The sequence below is a fragment of the Rutidosis leptorrhynchoides genome, chromosome 7 (genome assembly GCF_046630445.1).
Source record: "Rutidosis leptorrhynchoides isolate AG116_Rl617_1_P2 chromosome 7, CSIRO_AGI_Rlap_v1, whole genome shotgun sequence".
Taxonomy (NCBI): domain Eukaryota; kingdom Viridiplantae; phylum Streptophyta; class Magnoliopsida; order Asterales; family Asteraceae; genus Rutidosis; species Rutidosis leptorrhynchoides.
Window position 1 is genome coordinate 360,445,826 of NC_092339.1, and position 13,225 is coordinate 360,459,050.

The following is a 13,225-nucleotide window of genomic DNA, read 5'->3' on the forward strand; positions in this document are numbered from 1 at the left end:
CATCCAAGTTACGTGTGCCTTTTAAGTAGTTGATTTCGGTATCCTGCTTCAGTCTGAAACGTCATTAAAGTGATACCAGAAACGAAGATACCATGAGAGTATTAGACAGAAGATACTGCACTATGATGTTACTGATATCAGTAGAACATTTCCACTTTGTATATGTCAAGAATCTTGACCATTTACAAAGCAAATACTTTAACTTCCAATTTTTGCAATAGAAAGCAGTGTTGCATAACCCGAAATTACTCGGGGAGTTCTCGGTCAAATTTGGACAAACTCGCTGAAAACATGTCAAATTCAACCAAAACTCAAAAATTACTCTGACAATCGGTCAAAATCAAAAAAAGTCAAACTTGGTCAACATATGAGTACTCCCCGAAAAGTTGCCTTTTGGACATTTTTGTTGCACTTCTGACAGACAACATATGACCTATGATCATCCGTTTGAACTGTGATGATTGTTGCATACACCACATAAATGTCGACCCATATAAAAGTATCGAGTTAACGCGTTTAGGACAAGTAAAAGTGATTACAAAAAATAACATTGACAAAAATAAACTTAATACAGAATAAATACCTTTGTAGGAGACATGGCATCAAGACGAACATGCTGGCAATCTTTAAACCATTTTTTAGGATCTTCACCCATAGGTGTGAAATAGGTGCTAAGGAGCTAACAGACTGGTCATATCGAAAATATTGCTAGCAAGTGAAACATGTAGACTCATTGAGTTAAACGATATCGCAGTAAAGTAGATTCATTCAGATTATAGTGCCAAACACAGAAATGAAGAAAATATATAGCCAAAACAGATATACATGTCCTAGCTGCGGGTAATACAATTTCGTCAATCAAGAACTAAAAGCCCAGTTGTGGTATCCAAGTCCCTTGCCAGTTCACAAAGCTACCTACTACACGGGTGAGTTGGCACATGTATCAAAAGAAATATAATACAAAAAATGGCTTTATCCAGCCTTCCCATGTTTACACCTCTAATATCCAGACACATATAATGAATTAAATAGCTTGGACTGCAAATACCAAAGAAAGTGTTAGTTAAGAGGATTGACATACTATGGCTCATTGATAGTTAAATACGTAAATTTGTCTGCTGTTGATTATCCATATCAAGCCTGCAAAATGTAGTGTAAGTAAGTCAGATGGTGATTGAGCAGGACTTTGCATTTCACACACATTATCATAAAGTTGGTGATATTAAGGCTCAAAAACCACAATTTCACTATACAATCCACATGAGACTTGCTCAAAATCCCAAATCCATAATTGTAAAGTTTGTGTTCGTAGTCACTACCAATTTTCGAAATTTCATCAACAACTTTGTCCTCTTGAATTTCTCCATTACTTCGTATTTGCCAATCAATTAGTGACTACGAAGTAAAGCACACAAAATCCAAATTGACATTTCATCAAACAGTTGGAGTGCATAGTACTTTATATTTAAATTTACCTTTTCTAAACAGATAATGGAATGACTTCTACCTGAAACAATTTCGCTACAACCATAGAGCATCGTGTAACAACGAATTAAGAATTTCACAATCATAAGAATTTACAGACATATTACACAATCTATAATTTATAATCTTCTATAATCTATAATCTATAATAAAATTTAAAACATAGTAATATATATATTATGAAGAATTATAACGATTGAAAAATTACAAAAATTCAATACTGAATACTTACACCTTGAAGTTGCCAATCAATTAGTAAGCAAATCAAAAAATTAACAAATCGTAATAGAAACAGATATAAAGTAGTAAGTTACCGGTATTCGGAATTGTGTAAGTTCATCATCAAGATCCATGAAAAATCACAATGAAGCTTGATAGGACGGTGTAATGAGGGTTCCGGATTTCTTTTTTTTGGAAATCGATTAAATTAGGGTTTGATGAGATGAATTGTAACGAATTGGTACTAATTGAATCACGATTAAATTTGTAACGATGGAGACATGAGGTGTCGTAATTTAAGGTTTCTAAATCCTTGGAAAACCGTTTCCGGCGAAAATCGCATCTGTGGTTGAAGCAGGTGAAAAAATCTGGAAACGAATCGCCGAAACATAATTTGGAAAGGAGGAGAGTCGTTCATTTGTAATGGTTAAATTAAAAAAAAGTAAATCAGATAGGGTGGAAACGTGGCGTATCGTAAAAATATGGGAATGTGGGTCTGACACATTGGATGAGGACCTCATGTTTTATGTGAGGAAGGAATATCTATATCTATATCTATATCTATATCTATATTATATAAAACAATAAAGTCAAATTTAGCTAATCAAAATTTTAAAATTTTTGATGAAGTAAAAAGGACTATTAGATTAAATATCATCTTTCAATAACAACTATTAGATTGAATAATCACTCAACATTTGTTTCTCTCCTCTATTTAAATGGTAGATTGTCAAACTTCCCCTCTAAGAACCCACCAACTCAAGAACCCACCAACAAAAGAAAAATACGGAATATCAACCTTATCACAAAAAAACCTTCTCTCTGTCAGATATTCAAATCAACAGCGACTGCAATTGGAGATCGATTTTCTGAGATGCGTTCTTGATGAAAAGCCGAAATACAAATGGAGATTGATGATTTGAGATGGATCGACTATCAAAGCATTCCACCAAAAGCAAATTAGGGTTTGCAAAAGATGATCGCTACGTATTGAGATGAATTGAATCAAATGCAATCATGTTTACAAAATCAAAAGGTTATTTACGGTCCTCAATTTAATTTATTTTTTTGACTTTTGTATGATCTAATCTTTTGTGATTTATGTGCTGTTTATAGTTCTCAAAGATTCAATTTTGATTTAACTATTTGGGAATTATAATATAATGTTATTAATTGGTCTAGGTTTGTATCATTTCAGAATCATTCATCGAGATGCAATTAGGGTTCGCCAAATCAAAGGCAAATCGAATACTATGAACGAATTTCCTTAAATATTTGAATACTCCGTGTTTTACCCGTATATTACCCGGTTATGTGTATGCATATATTTAGGTTTAATATGCTTTAAATACTCTGTATGTTACCCAGTTATCGTGTATGCATATATTTTGTGTTAGTCAATTACGCCCAAGTTGAAATCATCATAAATTATGTTCATCCAATTTGCAGCAACTAAGCTTCATCTTAAGACTTTGATTATCGATATGCAGGTTACCAAATAAGATGATAAACAAGAGCTAATAAATTAAATCTAATAGTTTGCTTCAAAAATTTGAGATTTTAATAGTATACTTTCATGTCTCTTTTGCAGTAGCTCATCACTTGAAGATGAACCAACTAAACATTCAAATGAGCCCCATGATGAAACGGTTCTATGAAGCAATATGAGATGTTGATTTTACAAAATATTGATGGCCATGAACAGATCTTGGAGAGATCAGAATAACTCAAATAACATGCTAGAGCTCCATCAACTGATTAGTGGAGAAGTTTCAACAACTTAGTACATGGCAATAGTGAGTTAAAGTTTATAATTCAAAATTTTGTAGGTTCACAGCCAGTGGCGAATCTAGGATTCGAACCTAATGGGGTCCCTAAAAAATTTATTCGATAACTTACTTGAACGAAAATTGACTGTGTTCGGGTCGGGTCGGGTCGGGTCGGGTCGGGTTTTATCGACAAAAGGAAAACATAAAACAAAAGTTATGTAATATTATTTGAAATCAAAGTTTGTACAAAAATATCATATATTTCAATCTACAAAAGACTAAATTCAACTTTTTACTTTTGTCTACGTGGTTTCATTCGATAAAATTCATCCATAATTGCTTCATTACTTATACAATCTAACAAATCTTTCTCAATATATGAAAGTAGACAATCATTCATAAATTGATCTCCCATTTTGTTTCGCAAGTCGTTCTTTATCAACTTCATTGCTGAAAAGGCACGTTCCACTGTCGATGTTGCAACGGGCAAGATTAATGCAAGTTTCAAAAGAAGATAGACCTTCGGATATATTATACTCTTGTTTGTTTCAACCATCATCTTTGCAAGGTTTCCAATTCCTTTCAAATGACTAAACCTCTCATCACCACGTACATCATGAATGTAATTATTGAGTTGTCCTCTAAGAACTCCAAGCTCATGATTTGGAAACTCAAAAGGATAGAATTCCGCCATTTTCATAAGCTCTTCCACTTGAAATGCTTTAAAAGACTTACTTGGGTTTAAAGAAGTCATAGAAATAAGTAACGGAGTGTTCAAGAAAGTTACCTTTGTTAATTGAATCTTCCTTTTCATTATGACCACGGAAAGCTAAACCTTGTCGCAACAAGAATCTCACACAATTAACAGAAGCAGTTAACCGAATATGATAGCTTTCGTTACGCATATAACTTTGCTTAAAAAAAGATGTGTTGATGGACTGTTTATGGTTCATCAAACTTTGACACTTCTCGATAGCTATATTATGTGGCTTGCTATCGTTGTGTACACCTAAACGTTCTTTCTTATTCCATGCCTGAAATCCACCTTTAACAAAATTATCCGCTCCCCCTTGGACTTTTATCTCAGATTAAAATAAATAACAACATAAACAAAAGACTGCTTCTTGCTTTATGCTATACTCCAACCAATATTTATGATCATCAAACCATAATGGAATAAATTTTCGACTTTTACCTCCGATTTCTCTTTGCTGAAATGAATGATTTTGGGGTTGACAAGGACCTTTTAGCAAGTACGCTCTTCTAATTTCATCTCGTTGACTTGGTGGTAGAGTTCCATGCTCGGACGCACTCCCGGATCACTTGGAAGTTCGTTTAAATCAATTTTTGTATACTTTTTGAAAGGGACTTGATAATCATCCTCTTCAAGTACCATTTCTTGAACAGGAGGTTGTTCTTCAGCTAAGTTTTTAGTTCCCGAATCACTAACAGAATTCCTAGACCCCACTGACTTTTTGAAATAGCGTAACATGTTATAGGTAACTGTCATATTTCAAAAGAAGTGCCACAATCAAATTTATAAGTATTTGTCACAATCAAATTCCAAAAGATAATAATATTATAAACTATATCTTAGAACACTAACTGTAAGTATGCAACTAAAATTAGAGCAATCAAGTAATAAGCAATAATAACAAATTAACAATCAAGTAATGTACTCCGTAAGTCTTGGTCATAAGTTATAAGTTAATATAATTAAAATTAATATAAATCAGTTAATCAACACTTTTACCACTATATGAGTAATAAAGAAATAAAAGCCCTAGTTGTCTGTACCATAAATGAAAACAATTTTAAGGAAAAGCAAAATTGGTAGAAGAATAAAAGAATACTATGTTCGTACCATATATATGGATGGCTAGATGAGTAAGATTGGGAGTTACTCTCTTTGTCACTTTGCCAAAATCTCAGAACAGGGTTAGGAATTAGAAAGGAGTGGAGTAATGGAGAAGTACTGAAGTAGGTAAAGCACATTTGAAAAAGTGACTACAAATTAGAAAAGGAGTGTACTAGAATCACGTGCGAGTTTTTTTTATAATATTTAAATTTAAATATTTAATATTTAGTGATCCATACTATAAAATCATATAAGTGGGCTAATTTCAAATATTTTAGTAGTCCAAATTATAAACTTACAAATTCTCAAAATATATGGGGTCCTACTATTTTATTTAGTGGTGTCCTATACAATTTTTAATGCTACTTTGTAAAAAAATTTAAAAAACTAGTGGTGTCACAGGACCCCACGGGACAACATGTAGGATCGCCCCTGTTCACAGCTTCATATTATTAAACATGCATTTCAAAATCTACTACAGGTATCACTTTTAGGTGTATTATACATTTATAGAAATTTTTAAACTTGTAATTTGACAAGACCGATAACATTTTTTCGTTGTTTTAAAATTTATCAGTTTACGAAGAAAACCCGATTTTGTTTTAGAGATGCTTTCCATCGCCTTCTAGAATACTCGAAACATTCGCTAAACTCATGCCTAGATGGAGAACCTATGATGACTTCTAATGATGACACATTAAGGTACATCAGAACATTGTATTCTTTAGATGTCTGTTATATAAGATTTTTTTTTTTTCTACTTAAGGTGTAGGTGTACCTTAATATATTGATGTATCATTATTACAATCAAGTGATACTTTTATCAATAAATTTACATGCCTTTTTGTATAACAGTTCTGTTCTAGGTGGTTCCTTACAATTGTTTTTTGGAACATTTGTGCTTGATCTTGGTAGATAATAAGTATACACAAGTAAGTACTTTACCATCGTTTTGTTTATTTTGGATATTGAGTGTCAAAATTTCCAGTGAGTTTTGTGTATATAGAACTAAATAATAATGTATAGATGTATCATTATTACAATCAAGTGATGCTTTTATCAATAAATTTACATGCCTTTTTGTATAAAAGTTCTATTCTAGGTGGTACCATACAATTGTTTTTTGAAACATTTTTGCTTGGTCTTGGTAGATAATAAGTATACACAAATAAGGACTTTACTATCTTTTTGTTTGTTTTGTATATTGAGTGTCAAAATTTCCAGTGAGTTTTGTGTATCTCGAACTAAATATTCTCATACTTGAAAAAAAAAAAGAGGTATTAAAGATTTGTTTGTCCTAGAGAAGACTAAACTACGAGTTTCTAATATACACACATTATCTACCAATTGAGGGTAACTATAACCTTATCAATAATGAGCTTTCAGTTTTCCATCATTTTCACATATGTAACTTATATCATAGTTTAGGACTAGAGCATTAGATATTTTTATCATAGTTTTGGGCTAGAGCACTATATATTTTTTATTGTGTAGCAGTTGTTTTGAGTTTGGGTAATTATTCCTCTACTGTGATCATTAATTAGGATTTAGTTCATATAGTCGGCGGGTTGTGATGTTTTTTCAGCGGTCAAAACCACCTTTTACTGGCGTAGTCGTCGTAGGGTGTTTTATGCTGGTTATATTATCCTGTGATCCTTTTTTTTAGTGATTACACTTAATTTAACTCTCACCCCACTTATCGTATTTATCTTTCATCGTTTGCCAATGATATTCATTTCAATTCATTTTTGATATCTCTTAATATCCACTGACATTTAAGTAGTTTTCATATTTCATATACTTTATTCTTTTAACTAAAATGTCACACTTACTAAATAAGATTTTGTTGTACAGTTGTTAGGTGTGACGATGATGAACTTATGATTGAGATGACAAATTGGACGAGTAGATTGGTGTGAAAGTGAATTACAATGTCAATAATAGGATGTTGGCTCTATTAAGTGTAATGTACACATGAGGTACACAATGTGGGGAAAGGACTATGAGTAAGCCAATGGAGAGAAATGCTGAAACATTGTATGATTGTGATATGTGTGCGATCGTTCATAGATGTTCACAAAATGTGTAATGTCATTTATCATTTAATTCTTTTTAAACTATTTTTAAAGCTTTCCATAGACAGACTTATATAGACTTGCATGATTTACAGGGTTAGGACAATAATAAGTCTTGAATATCTCGAAATGTATCAACATAGACTTCCACTTTTTTTTTTTTTTTTTTTGAAAAAAATATCTCGAAATGTATCTGAGTGTTAGATGGATAAGATTAGAGGTTTGGAACTTGGAAGTGTATTTTTTTTATTTGTTATCAACTACTATAAATTATGATCATCATCTCCCTTCGTAATATAGAATATAATTTTATTACTATGACCTGCATATACTATCAATCGAGTAAAATTTTCACCTATTTTTGTATTATCACATGAGTTAGTTTGAACAAAGATATTAGAAAAATCGTACTAAAAAATGTACACTATATCAAATTACTAAGATTGATGTGTCAAGACGTAACCTTTAAAATGTAGACAATATACTCAATAATTAACACATAATACAGGCAACTAAACCCGATCATGCAGTAACTAGCAAGTAAATTGACCAGTTCGAACCACAGGGAGAAGTTTGTTTTAAGGACTTTACAACGATTGATTATTCTAAAGGGGGATTTGTGTTTGAAGTTGTATTTATGTTAACAAAACAGTAATTAAAATATGGTAATTGACAAGAATGAGAATGTGGTGTTTACTTCTATGCTTAATAAATGACAGGGATTGTTCTTTTGTAATTAAAACAGTTATTTCATAGTTACAAGTAATTAGTTTATATCAATTTCACAATATCTATAAACTTGAGAGCTATGTTTAATCAACAAGATTCTTTCGTGGTTGAATTCACATAAAACCTAGTTTACTAAGATCACTCTAAGTAAACTACATGATTGTATATCCTAGATATCATTCAATTAACATCATATACTCACATATAGGTGGCTAAATCACTAGGTGTTGAAGTATAAGCTATGGTCTTTGATAAACTCATATAAACTAAGTCATAACTTACATAATTGAACTAGGATACAGGGATGGTTACAACAATGGATCTTTTGAAAGAACATGGTGATTTAGATTGATTAACTAACTAGACCCAAACCGGTTAAACTCACGTGAAACCTAAATTACAACAATCACTTGAGGTAATTTCATAACTATGTTGCTTTGGAACTCATTCAATTACCGAATTAAACACATAACAAAATCACTTAAGCTTATGCATCTAATCGTCTAGATTATTAGGTGTATTGAAGTATAGATTGTTTTCCTAGTTAACTCACATTAATAGGTTTGCAATCTATATAATTGAAGTAATGAACTAAGCATGCATAACAATGGTTCTTATGGTTGAACTAGATGATTTAATCAATCAAACACACACACACACACACACACACACACACACACACACACACATATATATATATATATATATATATATATATATATATATATATATATATATATATATATATATATATATATATATATATATATATATAGCATAACATCAAAGTACAGAACAATCCCAAGCCATAAATCTTACATTGAAGTAAACACACAAGGCTTTTAGCCAAACATAATCATAGTAGAACTAATGAAACAGTAAATACAAGTTGAATTCATGTTTAAAAGATATAGAACAATAATACCAATAGTGATGAATGATCCTAGCTTAATCTTGATGTTGAAAGAGTGGAGACTAGCCTTGTAGCCTTCTTTGATCCTTGAAAAACGTATTAGAACTGAGAGAGATTGTATTAGTCAAGGTCTCTTCAATATGTAACTAAAGTCTTCCTTAAATAGGCTCAAAAGTTAGGTATTTTGGTCAGAAAGTGACCAGATGCGCCGCATTTTGGGATGCGCCGCATTTCTTTAATACTAGTGGAATCCAGCTCGTTTTCGCACTCAGAACTGTCGGCAGGGGGACAGATGCGCCGCATCTGGTACAAATGCGCCGCATCTGGCTTGGATGCGCTGCATCCATCTCAGATGCGCCGCATCTGCTGTTGTTTTGGTCCAGAAATTCTAATGCTCCGCATCTGAAACTGTCGGGAGTTATTTTGTGCAGAGATGCGCCGCATCTAAGAGAGATGCGCCGCATTTGGACCTGTTTCAGTAGTTTCGGGTTGCTTTATGCGTTCAATCTTCGTTTTAACTTTGTTTTCGCTGTTGGTCTTTATTTATTCAATCACAATGGACTTTTACAAATGTACTTGAATTACAATGCTTAAGTACAACAAATACATACAAATAGATACAGAATTAGATCGAAATATCGACAATAAACATGTATGATTTTGGCGTTATCAAAATCCTCACACTTAAACCTTGCTTGTCCTCAAGCAAGACTTACAAGAAATCGAAACTTACTATAGTGAACACACTTATTTAATTGAGAACACAAAAAATGGGAATCACACTCACACGATACAGTACACAAGTTATTTTGGCACACAAAACTCACGCTATATGAAACACACACTTGGATCACACTTACACTTTTTTTTTATATATGTCACAAAGTAACACACGCACACGTTTTGATTATACACACACCTTTTGAGTACTCACGCGAATTGAAATCACACCAAAGTTGAAAGGTGGGTTTTAAAGTCCACATTTCTTGAAAATTTGGATCCTTAGGGAAATTAGGAGCTTGTGAAAAACCTTTGATATTTTGAAAATTATTCATGTTAGTTTTTATACTAATCAAGTTTTCCGATTTTAACCTCAAAGTCCGGTTGAGGGTAACTGAAAACCGAAGCCTCAGTTGGCGCTTAGCAAGCTACTCGCCCCCATGATTGAAGTATCATGGAACTCGAAACCGGATGTCCTAAAAATGGTTTACTCAATATAGTTCATAAATTAGCATAAGTTTTTAGAAGAAACTATATCATGTCCAAATATCATCGGTGAACCATGAGTTTGCACACCTCAATTTGTTATAGCATATGTATGTTGACCGCGGTCAAACATAAATGCGGTTGATCTTTACGGAGATCATCCATCTGGGGATTAGATTCATTAGTCTTAAAATCTAATTTGCAATGTGCCCCCCATTGTACTAGACAGATCCCATCTCATGGTTAGGATTAGTCTGACCACCAAAAACCCTGTTTGATGCTGAGGTGAGGTGGATTTCCAGCCGATTATAGGGATGACTTTTCAAGATTTTTCATCAACCTACAGCTGTTCTGGACTACATCTTCTAACATAAGTTAGCAAGTGTGTCATTTTGGAAGACTTGACTTCCTTCACAATCATTACATAGATGAGCATTGGATTAGATTGTTAGAACAACAAAGTACTTGATGATTCTTTCCATTAAGAATGTGGTGTAGCATATTGATTATTCCTTTTATATGACTACTAGTTTTATGATTTTTAACAAAATAAACTCAATCATTTGGTTGTTTCTTAATTTTTTTTGTGATAATAATTTCGGTGTATACACCTAGTTTTAAAATCTACAAATTTTAAATAAAATTTGAATTTATGAAGATAAAAGTTCAAAAAATTTCATCATTTTAAGCCTTTTTAACCAAAATCAAAACCCGAAAGAATTTATAACTTCCTCCCCACACTTGAGTTCATGTATCGCCCTCGTTACATGAAATAAGAAAAATTTAAATTCGAGAGGGTTAAACAGTGTATAAGAGAGTTATTACTTTCAAGGTTTAAAACCGGAGTGCACGGGATGATGACGCTGAACTGAATGCCAGCATAAGAACATCATCCATTTCTTGCTACCACAAATCATTCATTAATCAAGTATGTGCTGAACTTACTGCCAGTCTTTAAAAATCGTAGCAATTAGCACAATGCTCACCTGTCACAAACCAAACAAGTATTTCACACAAACAAATGGGGTGGTACTCCATGTACTAAAAACCCCACTTTTAATTACCTAAATTATTCAAATTACAACCATCCAAAATACTATCAAGTTATTACACACCAAACATGAAAATAAATTGTTTTTTTTAAAACAAACCAACATCAATCAAACCTTTCACAAACTTCGAGAATAATCACGTCAACTTCAGAAGAATCCTCAAAAAGAGTTGCTTGGTCCCGCTCACCTTCGTTTTGGTTTGCCGAGTCGTCGTCCTGAAATACTGAAGGGTTGTACCCCTGATAGGTTGTTTGAGCAGGGATGATAGCAGTTTCTTCATTAGGAGGGTTAGGGGGGTATGCAGGAGGATAAGGAGGAGGATATGGATCACCCATTCGAACCCATGGTTCGTATGCACGCCAAGGAGAGGGGAGTAATGAGTGGGATCTGCAGCGTATGACACGGTCTGTTCATGCATCCAGTTAAGCTGAGCTTATTGCCCAGCTTGAGTATACCAAGTCCTATCATTCCCCACATCGATGTACTGTTGCATCGCCCGATTACCTGCATCATAGTGATCTATTACCTTTTTAGTGTTTTGATCCTGATGGAGACGCAATGCTAAAAACTGGCGCTCCATGTATGCCTCCCAATCATTACCCGGACCTGAACTACTTCCAACTTGGGGCTGTGGATTTGGTTGCGGTTGTGGTTGTTGCTGTTACTTGTACTCGGGATCCACATACCTAGTTAGAAGGCCGTTCGACCCCCTCATCAAGATATTTTCCCTTGTAAAACTTACTTTATCAAAGGCAATCATGCGTTTCTCTTCTAACCCACTTGTATTGACACGAAAATGTTCGACAATTTTGGTTACATAATGGCCTCCCATAATCGGTGTAATCTTTTTCCTTTCTTCGAGAATGAAAGCTAGAATCATTCGTGGAATATGAACATGGGTGTGATTCATTATCGTGTGGATGTACCAGATATCCAAGTTTGTAACTTTTTCGCTGCTGTCTTTTCAACAGTTTATCGTACTTGAAATGAATCTTTGGACGCATCGATGCTCGTAAGTAAGTAGCTTGCTACAAGTCTGCTTGCTGGCATTATATGCGCTATGGCTCATGTTCACCCACGCTTCTTCATGATTAAAAGAGGACACATAGACTATACATTGATTAAAGTAATTTTGCATCAATTGGTTTGGCAAACCTTCGTAGATATCCAGTGCCTTTACAAATTGTAGCAGTGTTAATGTCTGGTCTTTCCCTCCAAGCTGAAATCTCATAAAGGTATTTGATGTTGGCGAAGAAATATCAACCCTTAGTGAACCAATGAATTCCTTGGTTAAGAGTGGGTACACTTTTTCTTCCATTCGGAACAAGTTTTCCCATGCATGTATTCGATGGCCTTGATACGTTACCCGGAAAAGGTTATGAAAATTTTGCAATTCACCGGCTTCTTCCAACGGTGTCCAATCAATATATTTACCCGGATATACGTCTTTGTGCAAAAGTTTCTTCATCCGTTCATGATATTCCAGATGCCTCAAAACCGCGTTGATCCATGGATCCGGAGTGGTTAATCCACGGACATTTAGTTGTTGGTTGTCTATGTCCATTTCTTCTTCCATAGCATTTTCTTCCTCACTTGTGTCCGGATCTCTAACTGCCGGGCCTTTTTGCTTTTTTGATTGTGGGTTCGAGGATGATGCTCTAGTCTACATAAAAACACAACAAAATCAAACAAACAAAACAACAAACCAAGTTGATTAGTGTTAAAGAAATTAAAAACATCTATCATATTGCACAAGCCAAATCCATGTAGAAAAAAGTTTAAACATGATATATTGTACGTATCACACAAACTCTCAAATTACATGTCAAGCATAATCCTATCATGGTATGTACTTATCTCATCTTTAACAAACATGCACTAGTATGTCAATTGATTCAAATCACTTCATAAGTTCAATC

The 13,225-nt window shown here is 33.6% G+C and overlaps 1 protein-coding gene across 1 annotated transcript; it reads right to left on the bottom strand.

Annotated features, from left to right (window-relative positions):
• Positions 1 to 3,765: 3,765 nt before the first annotated feature.
• LOC139860449 (uncharacterized) lies at positions 3,766 to 4,167 on the bottom strand. Its single transcript, XM_071849206.1, has one exon. It carries the CDS (start codon positions 4,165 to 4,167, stop codon positions 3,766 to 3,768), a length of 402 nt encoding a protein of 133 aa, XP_071705307.1.
• Between the last annotated feature and the right edge of the window lie 9,058 nt (positions 4,168 to 13,225).

Coding starts and splice junctions, on each gene's coding strand:
- LOC139860449 (XM_071849206.1), bottom strand. CDS start 4,167: ATGGCGGAATTCTATCCTTTTGAGTTTCCAAATCATGAGCTTGGAGTT.